The 18,816-nt window shown below is 43.4% G+C and overlaps 2 protein-coding genes across 3 annotated transcripts; one reads left to right on the top strand and one right to left on the bottom strand.

Annotated features, from left to right (window-relative positions):
• Positions 1 to 1,170: 1,170 nt before the first annotated feature.
• abhd10b (abhydrolase domain containing 10, depalmitoylase b) lies at positions 1,171 to 4,857 on the bottom strand. Its single transcript, XM_061666788.1, has 5 exons — positions 4,659 to 4,857; positions 4,132 to 4,318; positions 3,127 to 3,238; positions 2,329 to 2,466; positions 1,171 to 1,829 (listed from the first exon to the last, which is right to left on the bottom strand). Exons 1-5 carry the CDS (start codon positions 4,750 to 4,752, stop codon positions 1,488 to 1,490), a joined length of 873 nt encoding a protein of 290 aa, XP_061522772.1. The 5' UTR covers positions 4,753 to 4,857; the 3' UTR covers positions 1,171 to 1,487.
• A 1,182-nt stretch (positions 4,858 to 6,039) lies between these two features.
• On the top strand, positions 6,040 to 17,823 carry ythdf3 (YTH N6-methyladenosine RNA binding protein F3). Of its 2 annotated transcripts, XM_061666786.1 has the most exons (5): positions 6,040 to 6,437; positions 7,118 to 7,142; positions 7,298 to 7,377; positions 8,629 to 10,272; positions 13,047 to 17,823. In XM_061666786.1, the coding sequence occupies exons 1-5, from the start codon at positions 6,408 to 6,410 to the stop codon at positions 13,068 to 13,070; spliced, it is 1,803 nt and encodes a 600-aa protein (XP_061522770.1). In that variant the 5' UTR covers positions 6,040 to 6,407; the 3' UTR covers positions 13,071 to 17,823. The 2 variants fall into 2 exon arrangements, with proteins under 2 accessions (XP_061522770.1, XP_061522769.1); XM_061666785.1 differs by having other exon boundaries at positions 8,629 to 17,823.
• The last annotated feature ends 993 nt before the right edge of the window (positions 17,824 to 18,816 follow it).

Below are 18,816 nucleotides of genomic sequence, written 5' to 3'. Positions count from 1 at the left end.
TCTGATGCTTAGTCTTTAGGGTTTGGTGTTGGTCCTGCCTGATTTCACTGATTAGTTCTTTTAACCTGTGGAGCATCTTTAAAAAGGAAAAGCTAGCGACTCAGGGGAGGCAATTTTTACATCCACAAATGGAATCCGGGCAGAAACTCTCCATGGATGGACTAACAATTTTAATGGATGAGAGTCGTTTGGGTTTCGCCCAAACGAATTGAATTTGAATACTGATTACTATAGAAAGTTATATAATCAAAATGTTATTCATTGTAAATCACAGTTAGAAAATCTCAATGAAAACAGCATAGGCCTCATCATTTGGAACACAGTGTTGTACGTTTGGGTTCAGGGGAGACCATTCGGTTGCACATGCCTCATAAATAAGAACCAATATGGATTCGAAGAAACGGCGCCTTCGATTGATGTTCTCGTCCATGTGTGAGGACGCAAAGATGATAGACGGAGAGAGGTAAAAGGTCGCAGTCCACCGTTAAGTGTCTCGCGCCGCCCCATTGAGCACAGTCCGGCGAGGCGGCAATTACATGTTAATGAGCAACAGCCCAGCTGGTCCATGCTGCGGTATAGAATGTCACGCTAGACCAAGGGTGGACCAAGTATGGCCCGCGCGCTAAATATAGCCCACCAAGCATCTTGTAATATGCAGTCCATTAATTTAGCTGTTTTATTCTAAATTAATTCAAATCTATTTCAAGTTTACAGTTTATTTATTTTAATTCATTTTTAAGTCACTATCACGATAAAGTGCTTTTCAGGGGCGTGGCCTAGTGAGCGCTGTCAGGACCTGACGACTGGTTGGCTGGTTAGTCTGCGAGTGAGCATCAGTTGTGAGTTGTTTTCTATAGCACCTCTCTGTGACTGTTTTCATTTAGTGTATGCGTTTTGACTGTTTGTCCCGTTCAATAGACAGGTGAAAGTGCATCAGCGATTGTGGCTCTCCTTGCTCAGATGCGAGGGCATTAATTTCACAGACAAGCTGGGCAAGACGCTTGCCCTCGCCTACCAATCGAAAAACGTACTTGACGTCATTGGTGCAAACGGTTGGATTCCAGTTGACGAATATAATTGTGCGCAGCAGTGAATGAGTTAATTATAACAAAATTACATTATTGTATCACACTGGCATCCCATTGGCTTCAATGATAGAGAGAGCTGCACTGACAGTGTGCAGAGTTTTATTGGGCCCACAAGGGTGAAATATGATTTTCTTTTTTTTTTTTTTTTTTTTTTTTTTTTTTTAAAAAGGCACAGGAACTCTATAGACTTGTGTATTTAAAAAGGAAAGGAAGAGGAGGAAAAGCAGTAGTAGAAGTGAGTGACCCACCTAATACTGAAACACAACTTAATATGTAGAGGAAATACAGATATAGAAGTCCAAAGGTCATTTTTGGCAGAAGCAACGTGCCTTGTTTGGTAGTAAACAGTCCTTCAACGCTAAGCCCCTTGGCCCACGCCACTGCCCGGGTACCTTTTAATCACACCATGGTGGTCAACTTGTCTATGAGGTCGTCGATAGTGTAGACCATGAGCTTGATGTCGTCCTTCTCCGACATGCGGTGCTGGCCGTGGCGCCGCAGGATGACGTCCACGTCGGAGCTGAGCACGCGCTCGGCCACCTGCATGGAGATGTGCCACGGCACGTCCTCGTCCTTCAGGCCGTGGATGAGGCGCACGGGGCACGTGACCGGGAGGGGGCTGTGCAGCACGCAGTGGTTCTCTGCTTCGCGCAAGAAGTCCATGCTAAACTTGTACAGGCCCTCCTCAGAGTGCTTGGTCGGTACTGTCCACTCGCCCTTCTCCTGGAACTGCATCTTCATCTACGTGGCACAACACGGTCGAGTCTCAGACAAAGGCATCAAAATGGTGGCAGTTCTCCTAACAATGTACTTAAAAGGTACATTCCAGTAGTGACTACTGTGAATTTTTGTTGAGAAATGTATTAACATGACTTTAGGATATGAGCTGTGCCGTGATATGTCAAATTCATGTTTGCACTTAATGCACGGCCGCAAGACTATGCCTTCATGGAGTTCTAGTCCATACAAAAGTTAATGTTTGTTTATAAGATATAAACAGAACTATAATTGCAATGTGAGCTGTACTATGATGCGTCTAGTCAGATTTGCACTTGCTGCACAGCTGTAAGAGCATTCCAAATTTTATTTTGTCTGTTATATTTTCTTAGATTTCTTTTTTTAAAATACAGTTCTAGTCCACACCTCGTCATTTTCTGTGGAGAAAAATGGAACTGTCTCGTAGAGGTACAGTGTCTAGGCCAATATTGGAGGCTAGTCAGTATGTAAAAAAAGGTCCCACCTCCAGCGGAAGAGAGTTGAACGAGGTGACAATGTGGTCGGCGGCAGTGGAGATGCCCACCAGGGCGGCAGTCTTCTCCGGACGCGCGATGGCCGCCAGCAGCATGAACCAGCCTCCAATACTTGAACCCACGAGTATCTACCAAGAAATAAAAGCACGGCTGAATGCAAAATTCTAGAACCTAATACATACATCGAATGGCGAGTCCTTAGAATGTATAGTACATCTACTAGTTCAGTATGTTACAATGTGGTAACACAGTGACACCTTGTGGCCAGACGGTGAACCTCACAAAGAAATGTTGAGGTTGCATTTAAATGAAAATCCCGGTCTTCGAATAAACATTATTGCCAGCAAATACATGGAAAGATTGTATTTCCAGCATGCATGTGCATTATTATAGAGTTAAACACTGTACTGACAGTGTTCTGTGCATTTTGATTTTAGAGACTAAGAATGTGAATGAGGTGGCCATTTTGTCTAATAGGGGCGAAGGCCTTTATTGTACAAGAAGTACATATCACACTGGTAGACCTTCGCATTAATTGTGAGAGGCCGGGTACACCCTGGACTCGTCGCCAGTCAATCACATGGCAAACAGTACAGACAAACTATCATTCACGCTCGCATTCACACCTCTAGACAATTTAGAGTCTTCAATCAACCTAGCATTTTAGAATATGGGAGAAAGATGATGATTTCCATGATGATGTGTGGGCTTTGTCACATTTTAAAAAACAGTTAAGATGTTCAAACCCACTATGTGTGGACCCCACTTTCAGGATGGAACGCATTTACCTGTGGGCCCTCTGCTACTTCATCCAGCATATAAAGGACATCTTTTTTCCACGTTCCAATTGTCCCTTCTGCGAGGATCCCTTCTGAGGCCCCGTGTCCTGTGTAGTCAAACCTACGTGAGCACAAACCGGCAAATTGTCAACAAACAAACCAAAATGGCAATGATGAAAGACTATAATACACTACAGGAAAGATTTCCAACCAGGGTGCTGTGAGTAATCGTCGGGGGTGTCAAGGGAAATGATCAAATTTCACTTAATTTGTCTATTTAAGATACAAACATCTTGATAAATGGAGTGCACTGACATAGCGCTTTAGCTCCACCATCATGTTGCCCAAAGCGCTTTACAGAGGCTCACATTCACCACCAATTCAAGCACACATTCATACACCAATGGGAGGCTGCTAGCATGAAAGGTGCTGCCGGGCCCACTGGGAGAAAATTGGGGTTTAGTGTCTTGCTCAAGGGCAATTCAACAGCAAACAGTCAGAGCCAGGATTCGAAACGCCGACCCACTGGACGACCCGCAGCCGCCTTTGTTCACCTATCTATGCCAGTGATGTGTAGCGAAAGGCAGAACAATTAAATTAAAAACTTTGATTCGATTGAACATTTTTGTGTTTAAATATACCATGTTAGACTGTTTTTTGTTTGTTTTATGTGTTAGTAAACTTTAATTGGGCGTGACAAGCTTGAAGCAAGCACACGTAGCCTCTTAGCTGGAGTCTTTTCGTTACCTCTCAGTGATGTTATTCGATAGTCTCCCATTTCTTGACAATGTAAGGGTGAGAACTGGCGCTACAGAATACTTTAAAGACTGTGTTTTAATAAGTTTAAGTGTGTTTTAATTAGTTTAAATTTGTTAAAGTGTGAGGGAGGGGGAAAACGCAAAAATAAAACTATACGGGCTCTCATGTTTTTTTCAATTATTGCGGATGGGTCTGCAACCCTTCAAAAAAAAGAGTTCATTTCATACCATCCAAGCATTCTGTCTGATGGCTAACCTGAGGTACGAGTGCCCGAGTGACCGGCAGAACTCTTCCAACGCCTCTGCTTTCTGTCCATTCATGTTGGACCCGTAGCCCGGTAGGAAGACCACGCCTGGACTCTTCCCCTTCACCCTCCTGTAGGCCAGCGTGGGAAGATCCGGCCTGGTGGCGTACTGGACTGTAGACTTGTGTCTCCGGTCTCCTGGTGGTCACACACGTGTTAGTATTGCATGTTATGTAAATGTCAACTACTCATGGCTTCACCACTGGACTATCTATTGGTACGGGGTGGCTAGCATGTTTAGGGCGAGCCAAACACAGGATGAAGGCACGTTCATTGCGAAATATACTCAAATTATGTCTAATTGTAATGAGGTTAAATCAGTGACAAGCGCACAATGTACAGGCCTACATTTTTTTTTTTTTTTTAAACGACGCAATCCATCAAAGCCACACACCCCTTGTGCACATTCCAATAACTTCCCGAGCGAACACAGGCCGTGTTTATCACGGCGAGTCGACAATTTCAGGACCGGACAAACCTTTCGAGTGTGTGGCCGAGGAAGCGGCGAGGCCTCCATGGCTTAAAAAGCGTGAAAGCCCTCTGCGACAAGACCTCAACGCGAGTCCTGCCATACTGGAGCGCGAGCCACCGATGGGGAAGTCTCGCGAGACGTAGCCCCGGTCTCGTTTATCTTTTCGAGTTCACACGGAGCAGCATCGACATCAAAGATACGTAGAAATCGCGTTGAGCCCGTTGGTACGATAGGTAAGCGCGTCCGCCATATTGAATGTGTCATCTCTCCCAGTGAACGAATCAATTCAAATCAATGGCAGAAGTGGCAGACGTATTCACATGTATTCACAAGTATTCACAAAGTCGATACATGTGTAAAAAAAGACTCATTGACTTAACTAAAAGTAAAAAAAAAAAAAAAAAAAAGTACAAACTGAAATGTACCATGCAAATTTGTAAATTCAGTGATTTGTTTCGAAATACTGTAATGCCCTTGCATGTGGTCGAGGATGACACAGTCGCTTTATTACCACCAGTGGCAACAGAATACACATTCATAAAAGAGTTGCTACCAACTACAACTCACTCACTCCACACAGACTCCCTGACTTGAGCCAAGCTTAAAATGTCTTCCATCTGAAATGTTTCTTTGTTCCTTATTTGCTGGCCACTTTAACCTGAGTACAACGCACCAATAATTTTGAAAATCCGAAGAGTTCCGTCACAATTGAGTTTTTTGCCTTTTTGGGGAACATTTTGTGTGTTATCACCTTATCGAAAACCTGTTTTAAAAAAAAAAAACCCAGCTTCAAATTAAAGCAAAACAGTCAAACTTTATTTCTTAACATATCTCCTCTACCCTTTTGTTTCATCTGTTACTCAGAGAACTCTTTCTCCGATTAGCTAACACGTTTCAGTTAAAAATATCTGCCAATAGGTTCCTACAGGCTGAAATTCCGAGCGGTTCTCCAAGTCAATGTGCCAAAATTACCGTGACCAGAACACATATTTAAACCCATAACCTCAAAACTATAAGGTGGATGTGCTAATAATTATGCAATTATTTTTCTTATATATTCCCTCATATTTAAAAGACAGTTTGCCTGTTTTTTGTTGTCACAGCTAAGTTGGTTAACTGAGATATATTCCAACTACATTACACAAATGTGTTATCTGAATGTGGGTAGAAAGACAAGGCTAAGCTCATAAATACACGACTGTTAACCAAACGACGACGGAGGGGAGAGAAAAAAATGGTGTTAAAATGGCGACAGTACGATAATATGAAGAAAGTCGCTGGGCCCTTGGTGAGTTTGTGACTGTCATGTGAAGTGTCACAGTGGAACATGACTCAGAGCGTCACAGGCGGAAGGTCACCGAGCAGAGGAGCGGAGCGGAAGCGGGACTCGGGGGGTGGGGGAAGCCAGTCCGCCATTGTGGAAGATGGCAGGGGGGGTATTCCCGTAAAACGCTCATCACTTTCCCGTTGACTCACTCCTCTCAGCTCGGTCCCATAACCACCTCGTTCAGAGGCGAGTTTATTTGTCGATAAAGGGCGCCGTCGTCGTCGTGTGCTCCCGGGGAGGCTACTCCGCCGCCTGAACGATCTGATCGGACAGCCGGAGAGCCGAGGCGGGCGGGCGGGAGGGAGGGAGAGAGAGCGGCGGCGGCGGCGGCGGCGGAGGAGGAGGAGGTGGAGGAGGAGGAGGAGTGCACACAGGCGGACGGGCAGTGTGCTGAGCACTGAGCAGCCATCGGCCCCGCTTCCTGGAGGATGTCTGCGACCACAGTGGACCACCAGCAGGTCGGTTTCGGCCACGCTTAGCTTCGCTTGACGGTGGGGGCTTGGTTGGTAGAGGCTGGCTGGCTTGGAAAGTTTGTCGACAGCAGTTAAGGATCCCAGTGGGGATGCCACATCAGAAAAGCTTTGATATCTTGATAGCTGTTTAGCCGCCCGGAAACGCAGGCAGGCCGACCCGAGTGCACTGTGGAGCCGGTTGGAGCCGGTCGGGGATGCGGTACCTTTTAGCAGGATGCCGCGTCGTTTGACATCCCCTTATTAATAAGAACCAAGCAGCCTGCAAGCTGCAGCTAGCCCGCTGTCATGTTCATGCACTAAAACACAGCATAATTTATGTGCTAATGCAGTGATTCCCAACCAGTGAGCCATGAGAGATCATCAGGTGTGTTTCGAGAACTCACCCAATTTCACTTAATTGGTCGTTTGTCATCATTCTTTTCATTACAAATAATGCATCTTTGTTCAACTGTCTATGCCAGTAACACATTGTGACAGGCAGAACGATTAAACACTCTCCCACTAGATGGCAGAGGGTATATAAATCAACCTGTGCATTCACCTTTAAAAAAAAACAACAACAAAAAAACTTGTTCAGTGGTATTGCCTAATGTCTAATATGTGCCTTGGCTCAATGAATGTTGTGGAAACACTGTGCTAATGCAATATTTTTTTCACAATTCCAGAGACCTAAAGGACAGGGAAATAAAGGTAAGCTGTAGAACTACATTCTGTCAAAAAAACAAAAAACAACACAACATGCATTTACAGCTTCCACTACGGCACGGATATTACCGGAAATGAAATATTTATGTGTATAATAGTCTACCCCGCAGTGATCTAATGTTCTCGTCTTTTGCATGCAGTGCAAAACGGATCAATGCATCAAAAGGACAGAGTGAACGATGATGACTTTGAGCCTTACATAAGCAGCCAGACAAATCAGGTAATATGGGATAATTTAACAGTCGCGGGCATGCACTGTGCACTAGCTTTGTAGAATTGGTCAGTGGAAAGCATAACCTGGTGCCATTAAAAAGTGACATCATATTTGCAAAAGACTTACTTTGTTCCATTAGTGATTCAATACCACTGTGCCGAAGTTGGCCGTGGGCGATCAAGATGTGTCGCGGGCAATTATCCACTTTCACTGCATTGCTCTGAAAATTATTTATTCACTAGAAATAATGTCTTGTTTATCTATCGACATGAGAAACATAGTGACAGGCAGAACAATGAAATGTTCTTCCATTAGATTGCAGAAGGTATGTAATTAACCCGGGCACTCTCTTTTCGTGACATTTTTGTCTGGTGGGGTGCTGGGATATTTTTTTTTGATGTAAAATACGGTGGTACCTTACAAGTGACTCAACTAACACTGATACCTTGTTATACAAGTGGCTCAACTTATGAGTTTTTTTTAGTTGCAAGCTTTTGCTTGTTTGATTTATTTATTGTCTTTGGCTTGGTGTTGTGAGCCAAACTTTTACTTACAAGCGCGCTTCAGAAAAGCCCCTGTTTGAAGGAAGTATATCAAAAAAAGGAGAGCCACACATACAGGAAGTGACTGTCGGCTTTTCCCTGTTGCCACAGCGAGTCACTCGCATGATTTGTTTGGCAGTTTTTATTGCTGTTTTATTAAATGGGACAAGCAGTCAAACACAAAAATAGCAAATGAGAACACAAGGAGCATGCAGCAGACGTTAGTTCAGTCAATGACTATCCATTGAATCCGCCGGCGGATTCACCTATTAGCAGATTTTTTTTTAAAAATGTTTCCAATTCCTTTTCTTTTTTGGGGGGAAACACCCTTCAAAGTGCTTATCGGTGATATAGCCCCACGTATTAAATATTTTTTTGGGGGATTGAAAAAAAATTTTTTTTTTCAAGTCAATTATCCGCGGTTTTTCGCTATCCGCAGTCAAGCCTGGTCCCAATCCCCTGCGAATAACACGGGTCCACTGTATATTTTTTTTATCAATCCGTGCCAACAACATATACTGGAGAGGCAGAACAATGAAATTAACTCACCTTAATCAGCTGACTTCATTACACACTTGAACAACAACAAAATGAGTCTTGTTCAGTGATTACGGCGTTAAGATTTAAAAAAATGTTTTCATGTAAAATATGCGCCTTGGCTTGATAAAGGTCGGGAAACACTGTATTAATCGGTGGCAATTTCTTCACCACATAGGGTAACAGCTACCCACCCATGTCTGACCCCTACATGCCCAGTTACTATGCGCCGTCCATTGGATTCCCGTACTCTCTGGGAGAGGCCGCCTGGTCCACAGCAGGAGACACGCCTATGCCCTACCTGACCACCTACGGACAGATGAGCAATGGCGAGCCGCACTTCATCCCCGACGGTGTGTTCAGCCAGCCCGGTGCCTTGGGGAACACGCCTCCCTTTCTGGGGCAGCACGGTTTCAACTTCTTCCCCGGCAACGCTGACTTTTCCACCTGGGGTACCAGCGTGTCCCAGGGTCAGTCCACGCAGACGTCCGTCTACAGTAACAGCTACGGCTACGCGCCCAGCTCGCTGGGCCGGGCCATCGCCGACGGACAGGCCGGCTTCGGGAGCGACACGCAGCTCAGTAAGATGCCGGTGTTGAACAGCATCGAGCAGAGCATGGCGGGGCTCAAACTGGGTACGGACATGGTTGCGGCCGTCACTAAAACTGTGGGCGTGCCCTTAGGGGGCACCGTGGGAATGAGCAGCATGGCAGCAAATAACCTTCCGCCTTCCGTGAGCTCGTCCGCAGGTAAACCGGCCTCATGGGCAGCCATCGCCAAGAAGCCGGCCAAGCCACTACTCAAGGCTCAGCCCAAAGCCAACATGGGGATATTGGGCGCCGCCATTCCTCCGCCGCCCATAAAGCACAACATGAACATTGGTACCTGGGATGATAAGGGCGGCCTGAACAAGCCGCCGTTAGCTCAGACGATGATGCCTACGCCACCTCTGGTACAGCAGCCTCTTCTCGCTCAGCCCCCGGCCTTACTGCAGAACCCTTTGTCCCATCAGCCTCAGCACCAGCACCAGCACCAGCCCTTCCACCTCCAATCCCTCCAGTCCCCACAACACCCTCAGTCCCTCCCGCCCGGCCCCCTGCACCTTTCCTCTCACCACGGCCCCCCGCAAGCCCTCCATCAGCATCAACCCCAGCAGCCCGGCCCGCCGCCCAACCGCTGGTTGGCTCCCAGGAACCGGGTCGACGGCTTCGGCATGGGCGTCGGCATCCCGCCGCATGCCTCGCTGTGCTTGGGCGAAGTGCACCCCGTGCTGGAGAAACTGCGCGCTCTCAACAACTACAACCCCAAAGAGTTTGACTGGAACTTGAAAAACGGACGCGTTTTCATCATCAAAAGCTATTCGGAAGACGACATCCACCGCTCCATCAAGTACTCCATCTGGTGTAGCACAGAACACGGCAACAAGCGTCTGGACGGGGCCTACCGCTCGCTGGGCGGCAAGGGGCCCTTGTATCTGCTGTTCAGCGTCAACGGCAGCGGGCACTTCTGTGGCGTGGCCGAGATGCGCTCGCCGGTGGACTACAACGCCTACGCCGGTGTCTGGTCTCAGGATAAGTGGAAGGGCAAGTTCGAGGTGAAGTGGGCTTTCATCAAGGACGTGCCCAACAACCAGCTGCGACACATCCGGCTGGAGAACAACGACAACAAGCCTGTGACCAACTCCAGGGACACTCAGGAGGTGCCCCTCGAGAAGGCCAAGCAAGTGCTTAAAATTATCGCTACTTACAAGCATACCACCTCAATATTTGATGACTTTGCACATTATGAGAAACGCCAGGAGGAGGAGGAGGCTTTGAGGAAGGTAAGATCAACACAAAGGGCAATTCAGTAGTTGTGGCTGTGTGCAATACGGTAGATCCTCAGAGCACAATCCCTTCCGGGAGACCCTTAATTTGTTCGGATTTTGACTGGATTCCTGCCATCCCGTAACAGTTTGTTGAGTACCACTTTGGCCTACTTTTTTAGGCCTCCAATGTCAACCCAGGCAATGCAGCTCCGTGCATTCAGATAGCTAGATGCATGGCGACGTTATCGACAATTGCTTCTAACACAAAGGGTTGGCAGTGAGTCTGAGGTGTTAAACTTTCTTCAACAATGGTGGCATTATGCTTTTGATACTTCCTCGGCAGACTGCAAATACTTGGATCAACCCCTCATCGTTGAATCGGTACCTTACAGTACAGTACAGGACAAGGACACGCTAAAAACTGGGTTGGTACGACTGTGAAAAACTTCAACTGCGCATCCCTGCATTGGTATCTTATGCCACGTTAGCCACCTGTTAAACAGGTGGCTTAGTATTACGTCGGAAGATGGCAAATTAGTGGGTGCACTTCAACCCCTCATCTCTGCATCGGTATCTTATACACAGACAGTGAATTCGTAAAAAATCTCGGAATACAGCCAATTCTTGGTTCGACGTCACCTCCTCATCCATTTTGCAAAAGGTTATGGACACCAAGAAAATGAAAATAACACTACAAAATATGGACTGTGAGGCTGATGACTGATGGTTTGGGTCCAAGCTTCCTCTGTTTTTCAGACCACACACTGCCAATTTCAGAGTGGTTAAACATCTGAACCATTTGAGTTTTGAGTCCACTGTAGCTGGTTTGAGTGTACGTGACACACTCAGTGGGAGCACTTTCCTAAAACACGCACAGATTATATCTTTTCACTGAGTCACTGCTTTAAAAATCAGCGGATCCACCTGCTCAGTCTGATATAAATGGAATTTCCCGACAAGTCATCCTTGCTGTCGAGTGGCGTCAAACGAAAGCCTGATTCATCGACAGCCATCTCGCGAGTGCGATGAGCTCCCCGAGAGGGGAGGGATACCCGACGAGGGGGCCCTGAAATAGCCCACATTCCGGGCATTCCCTGTTTGGAGACAAAGGCAGATGCAGGCCATCAACTCCCTTTGGACGCCAAGTTCGTAGCGGTAACCTAACTCGGTGGTGCTCCCGTTCCCAATTTTCAGGCTAGAGGCGAGACGTGACCAGAGTGTGAAGTTTTACACTCGAGACTCACTGCCCACGCCGCTTTGTGTTGACTGCATTTGTGATGGACATTACCATTCATCTATTAACCTGACAGGGTTAGCCAGAGCAGTTGAACACTGCTTTCTCAGGGTTGAGTATGTAAGGTACAGGCGATTAAATCCCTGCTGTAATGTTATGCCTCTCATGCGCTAATTTACCGGGATGCAGTGTGCAAGCAGCATGTGCCTTTCACACACAGAACCCAGTGAAATAGGACATGGCACGCCCCCCCCCCCCCCCCCCCCCCCCCGCTGCTAAACGGTAATTAGATGAGTGACAATTGCTTTCGAACACAACAGGGCGGGAGAAGAGAATCTCTGGTGTTTAAACCTCACACCCCAGTCCAGTCACGCAGCCTCCGTTGTTCCGTTCATATGACCCAAGAACTCGTCAAATTCGCGGCTCGACTTCCACACCTCGTTCCGTGTTGCTGCTGTTCACACCTGACAGTGACAAAATGCGAAAAATCCCCGTATTTAAAATAGGCAATGAAAAACGGAAGGGTCACATCAGTAAAGGCGGAACACAGCGCACTGTATGTCCACTGCACTATAGCTACAACACACTACTTATAACATGGGTCCATATAGTCACTTGGTACATGTAGTGCAATAATAAAAGCGCACATGCTGCTGTTCTCATAAGAGACATTGAGTATATAAATAGTAATGATGAGCGAGGAGGTCAGCACACAGGTTTCATTCAGCAACTAGTTCCTTTTAGAAGCGTCACCACAGCAACCGATTGTTGATTTGATTCAGAGGCAATTTAGTAGCATTATGTAAAAAAAAAAAAATATGGACATATCTTCATGGTCATTATGAAAGTAATAAGAGTAAAAGCTCTCAAGTCTGTTACAGGACATTCGTCGACCTCAAATTAGTATGGATTTTGATAGAAACGATACCGTGAACAGAAATAATCTATTCTTGAGTCAAACCAGCGTACAAACAGGAAACGCTTAAACCTGCTTAACAGTGCTACAAGAGCAAATAGAAGCACATTAAAACAACAAAGCACCTTGTGACTGTGCTTGTTATTCCCTGGAAAGTGAAAATAAATGTCTTCTAAACTTGATACACCACTGAGAGGAGAGTTGTTATCAACCCTGCCAAATTTGAATGATTAAAAAAAAAAAAAAAAAATCGCCAATTTATATAAAATGAGGCTTTGAAATTGTGAAAAATTAAGGCATTCTCTCTGCTCTCAAAAGGCTGTGCTGAAACCACACTCAGCTATGAAATACCTCTACTACGACCTGGAAAAAATGGCTGCTACGTGGTCTCGCATCTTGTGTCTACACATAACTACGTTTGCTACGTTATATCTTCCTTAATCTGCCTCGGGTGGCTGAAATTTATCCCACTTGGACTTTTAAAAGCGGCGGCAAGGTGCTCGAAAGCAGGCACGGCACCTGACAACGCAACACAAAATTTGTTGTAAGCTGCTCCGATGGAATCAAAACGGGCCCGCAGCGGTTTGTGTTCCTTGTTGTGTCGACACCTTCCAATTGTCTTCTCTCTCTTGTTGGCAGGAACGCAGTCGAAATAAACAGTAACCCTCAAGCGAACGAGACGTGCGACACTAATGGTGTAATGACCTTAAAAACAACAACAAAAGTTGCTTAACCACGAGGAGGACAAGAAACGTATCATCGCAACACCTGATGTGTGTATTTCTATTTCAAAGTCACCTGCTTTGAAAAAGCACTTTCATCCCCGTCACTGTTTTACTTTGTTTGCAACTAACTGACTAATCAGCTCAGTCGCCATGTTTTTATTTTTATTTGTAATCATTTTAGCCTCTCGTTAGGAATCAGTATTCAGGTGAGTTAATTAGGGAAACACAATCATGTCAATAAGAGGATATATTAACCCGCATACCAAAAGAATGCGACGACAGGCTCATCTTTGTTTTTGTTTTTTTTCTCTCGCTCTTGTGATTCTTAAGTGCTTTTTGTCTTCAGAGAATGTGACCGACTCACTAGCGACAATTAAAAAAAAAAAAAAGAAAAGGAAAAAAAGAGCCGTGTTTAGCGAAAAAAACAACAACTTGTGTTTGTCTTTATTTGGGCAAAGTTGAATGAATTGACAATCATGCTACAACAGAGGGTTATAAAAAGCCACCTTTATTATTTTTGCTCAGATTAAGTAGCAATTACAATTTTGTCAAATTGAAAGCCACGAATGACGAACGACAGCCGCTGGCATTAGCCGCCTCAGCTACTTGGGATTTTTTTGAAACACTTAATTAGTGAAAATTATGTTACCACAATTGAAATGTCTTAGAATGACAAATAATACTAAAAATAATTAATTGTTTTTTTTTAAACCCATCCATTTAAAGCCTAATGGAAAGACCATTGTGCTAAAATTGTTGGAAAAAGTTAAATAAAACAGCTATCCTCAAAACTGAAATTATATTAATTGTCACTTGTATTTATTAAATAAAGTATTTGTTCTTAATCAGCACAATCCAATTGCATAATAATAATAATAAAATAAAATCACATTTGAGTGAATATGTATATACAGTATATTTTATTTGCTTTTTTTTGCATCAAATAGTTTAGATTTGTGTACATTTATACATGTACAGTATATCCATTATATTTTTCATTCCATTTTATAGTCCTTAAAAAAAATCGAATTAAATCAAAACGTGTATTTTGTTCTATTTTACATTTTATTGTATGTAATGAAAAAATGGCCCACATTGTTTTTTTAATCTAATTGCATCTAAAAATTTTTGGGTGTATTTGAATTCTATTTTACATTTTTTATTGTATTAAGGGAATCTAAATATTTTCTGTTTAACAATCCAATGAAAATATTACACATATACTGAAGAAAAATATAAAAGCAACACCTGATTTAGCTCCCATTTTTTCCCATGACCTAAATAAAGAGTGTTGTACACGTGAGCATTTCTCCTTTGCCGAAATAATTACCCACCTCACATGTGGCATATCAAGATGCTGATTAGCGAGCATGATTATTGCACAGGTGTGCCTTACACTGGCCACATTAAAAGGCCACTGGGAAAAGCGCAGTTTTTCTACGTCTGTTTATTATTCTATGTAATGTAGTTGTCGTACAATTCAATGATATTTTGCGTTTTTCCAAGTGTAATTTCACTCAACAAACCCCATCTCCCCACTAGAGGACGCCATCCGTCAGCTATTATCTTCCTTCCAATGGCCTCAGTGGTCAAACAAAAAGCCTCTCCAATACGCAGCAAGGCACGCTCCTCCTTGAGCCTGAGCCCTCCAACTCCTCTAGAGCCAATTAACCAGGACGAGAAGCTCTTGTTGTGCCTTCACAGCCCCCCCCCCCCCCAGCTTTATTAATGCCAGCTCACCAAAGCTGTTCAGCGAGCGCGGGAGGAGTGAGAAAATCTCCCATTATGTGCGTCGGGGGGGGGGGAGGAAGAAAGAGCTGTAATTATAACATGCAGGCTTTTGGATTGGCGACTTGTGTTAACTTGTGCATCGACCAGGTTTTCTCAGGGGAAAGAAAAAACACTTGGTGCTTTTGCTTTTGTCTGTGAACACAACAGACACACTTGAGCGGGGAATTTGCTGTTTATTCGCCCAACAGTCACGCTGAGATGCGTGTAAGAAAATTAATTAAAGAACTCTCGTGTTATGTGGCTTTTTACCAACAAGTCACTTATGTGATTTGAACATGAAAACGCACGCTTTAGTTAAGTAATGGAAACCTTTCCAAGCAATTTTTGGCCATTCCCTCATCATATAAACACATTTAAAAAAAGTAATTGCATATCTGGAATTCCCTCAAGTCCTTTAATTTGAGGTATGACTCAATATGGTTTGTTGAAGATGAAATGTTGTCTTTGTAGTGCATCAAAAACAGCAGTGACCTTTTACAGCAAAAACAACCCAAACCTGTTTATTGGATGAATACCATAGAACTGGAAAGCCCTCATTAGGAATTTAATTTGAGGTATGGCTCAATATGGTTTTTTGTTGAAGATAGATTTTTGACAGAGACCTTTTCAAAGAAAGAAGAAAAAAAAAAACCCAAACAAACATGTTTATTGGCTTTATACTACACATCTGGAAACTCATTAAGGCTCGGTGACATTTTTAAGCAAAAAATAAAACTTTTTGGTGTCATTCCATCATTGTAGAAGCACATATGTGGAAACACATCATTGAGTTCTACAATTTGAAACATGACTCGCTATGGTTTGCTGATAACAGATTTGCACGCTATATTTCCAACTATTGTTGTCCATATAGTTTCCCCCCCCCCTCCAGAATTGTCTCATTTTTAAACATTTTGTGTTGGAGACGGGGGGCTCTGGAATGGAATAGGATCAGAATCGCCAGAGTTGCGATTTCCCTCCCTTTTTTATTTTTATTTTTGTATTTTATTTTTTTAATACCCTGACTGGATCAGAACATCCACTTAAGTCCCATTTTGTCACTAATGAAAAAAGGTTAGTCACAGCAATAATAATAATAAAAAGGCAAGACAAGGTTAAACGTGGTGGCTCGGCACTCCCCGCGGTTTCAAGGCGCTAAATTAAGACGTAAAATCGGACGAAATGATCAGCAGGCTTTTTATTTCACGCTCCGGGAAAAAAGGAAAGCAAGAAAGTCTGGTTTTGATTGACAGCTTGGTGCCATTTGTGAGGCTTTCTGTTGCCATGGTTACTTCATTACAAGCGCAAGAGAAGCCGTGCAGCCTTATTCGCTATGCTGCGCACACACACAAAAAGATTATTTGTCACCTAATATTTGCTTTAAATCTATCAATGCAAACCACTGGATTAGGATTTTAGTAATGAATATGTCCTACAGGTGTGGCTGTATTTGCACAAAAAAAATATTCATTTCACACAGCTAATTTGATACGGTGCACGCCGTAACATTTCAACATTGTAAAGCACTTAGAAGCAAAGTTAAGGTTTAAAGAAACTGTAAAAAATGCATCCCATTTACCTTTTATGTGCGCCTCCTCACAGTTTCATTGCGTAAAAACACAATTACGGCTTTTTCCACAAATATGGCTGACATACAATCCTTGTGGAGTGACACACTGAGAAAAATCTGCTCACTTGACAAATGTAGCCAACATTCATGGCTTGTACAGGGGTAAACTCTTTAAAAAAAAAAAAAAAAAAAAAAAGTACCACTCCACAAATATGGCCACCATTCATGCTACATGCAGTAACACACTGAAAAAGAAAAAAAGTCACTTAACACAACAAATATGGCTGTCACACACACGAATGACAGCATCACAAACAACAAACAACAACAAAAAAAATCACACAGCGACAAAAGAGTGTAGTGACGCACGACAGAAAATGTCCTCCAATAAAACACTCCACAAATATGGCTGACATCCATGGTTTGTGCAATGACACTCTTGGAAAAAGTCACTCAGCAACGTACTCCAATAATATGGCCGACATACATAATTTGTGCAGGAACTCTCTACAGAAAAAGTTCTGTAAAAACACACTCCACAAATATGGCCGACATGTATTGTTCAGTGTCGCACTAAAAACGGTCTCACGGCCAGCGACAGATTCCACAAATATGGCCGATATATACACATTCTATAGTAACATAGTCCACAAATATTGCCGACATGAATGTCCTGTCCAGAGACACGCGCCACAAAGATGGCCGACATACATACATTAGGCACTTACACAGAGAGAGTCCCGCCGCAACGGACTCCACAAATATGGCCGATATACACAATGATGTATTCCAGGGGAAAAAAATAAAATAAAAATCACACGCTCCACAAATATGGCCGAAATACAGACCATGCTTACATATTTTGCCATTGTTTCAAAGAAGTGATGCTTGTTTATCGCCTTTGTCTTGTTATTAATTTTTTTTGACCACGCACACAAAAACACTAATCATTTTGCTTTCAGTGCGCCTGCTTCAAACGCAGCCAGGGTGACCTTCTGTGTGAATCGGTGGCCTTTTTTCCCCAGCAAATTTCACACTGCGCTCACGTGGAATAAAGCGGCGCATTGATTTTCTTGAGCTTTTTCTATAGCGTCTGCAGCCACGCAATCTATAGGTGGTGAACCTGCGCAAGGGCTTTTAACATTGACTGCTGCCGAATGCTTTGATTCGTACATATTTCCAGTAGCCCACTATGTACTGTACGTGGCACTGAGTGTTTTTATGTGATACACATTCAAGGCCTTGTGGTCAGAAATGTCTCCTGGCAACAAAGACAAGGAATCACTCATGTAACGTACGGCCCACTCCATTCTTTAAGTATGTATTTAAAATGATCAATAATTCTGTAATATTTATGCATTCATGTAATTGTTTTTTTCTAATATTTGTTCATTAAAATATCTATTCCTAAATAAGATGAAAATAAAATGAAAAAATATGAATATACTTTTTTATTTTTATTTTTTTTAGACTTTTTATTTTTTGTAAATTCTTTTGTTACTTTTTGGAAAATGATAAATTTTTTATATGCATTTAACATTTTTTAAAATTGTGTTAACTTAATTTATTGCAAATGATCAAATGGAAACGTGTTAGTAAAATAAACAATTTAAATTTTTTTAAATTTTTTTTTTTTAGCTCTAATCCTAACCCATCTGGCCTTTATAAAAATCAAAAGTGGCCCTTACACCCACCCCTGGCGTACACCTTCACTGGACTCTTCATTAGGTACACCTGTGCAATGTAATCCATCCAAACGTGCAGAAATGTAACAGTAGCCACGTTGAGTGAGGCTTGCAGTCACGACTCAGCTTCATTGTCTGTGTGTGTGTGTATGCATTTGTGTAATGTGATGCAAAGCTCCCGTGTCTTCCTCCTCAAGCCTCGCGAAGATGACGGACCATTAGAAAGGTTCTCTGCTGCATGGGCATTTTGTATTGATCACACTGACTTAACCATCATAGCCAGTGATCCCATTACGAAGTGTCGTAGACCACATGCATGCGCGCGCACACCCAGACACACACGCACACAGCTGATGTCAGCATAGTGGCAGGCCAAGCGTCCTGATAACCTAACGTTCCCCTCTGTGCAGTAATACATTCAACAAACATGGCCGACATACGTCCGTTGTGCAATGGTGCGCGCCACAAATATGGCATCTTCAAAGTTTTGGATGTGTCGCTACTTTATGATCTTCTAGAGATATTTTATTTAGGAGCAGAGGAACGATACTTGGACTGAGGGCTTATTTTATTATCAGTTAATTTTATTTAGTTCACTTTTATCATTATTATGAATGGTGTCTTGTTTGTATCGAGTCCATATAATGTTGCAACCACTC

Source organism: Phycodurus eques, chromosome 21, assembly GCF_024500275.1.
Source record: "Phycodurus eques isolate BA_2022a chromosome 21, UOR_Pequ_1.1, whole genome shotgun sequence".
NCBI classification, from domain to species: Eukaryota; Metazoa; Chordata; class Actinopteri; order Syngnathiformes; family Syngnathidae; genus Phycodurus; species Phycodurus eques.
This window is presented reverse-complemented; position numbering and strand designations above follow the sequence as displayed.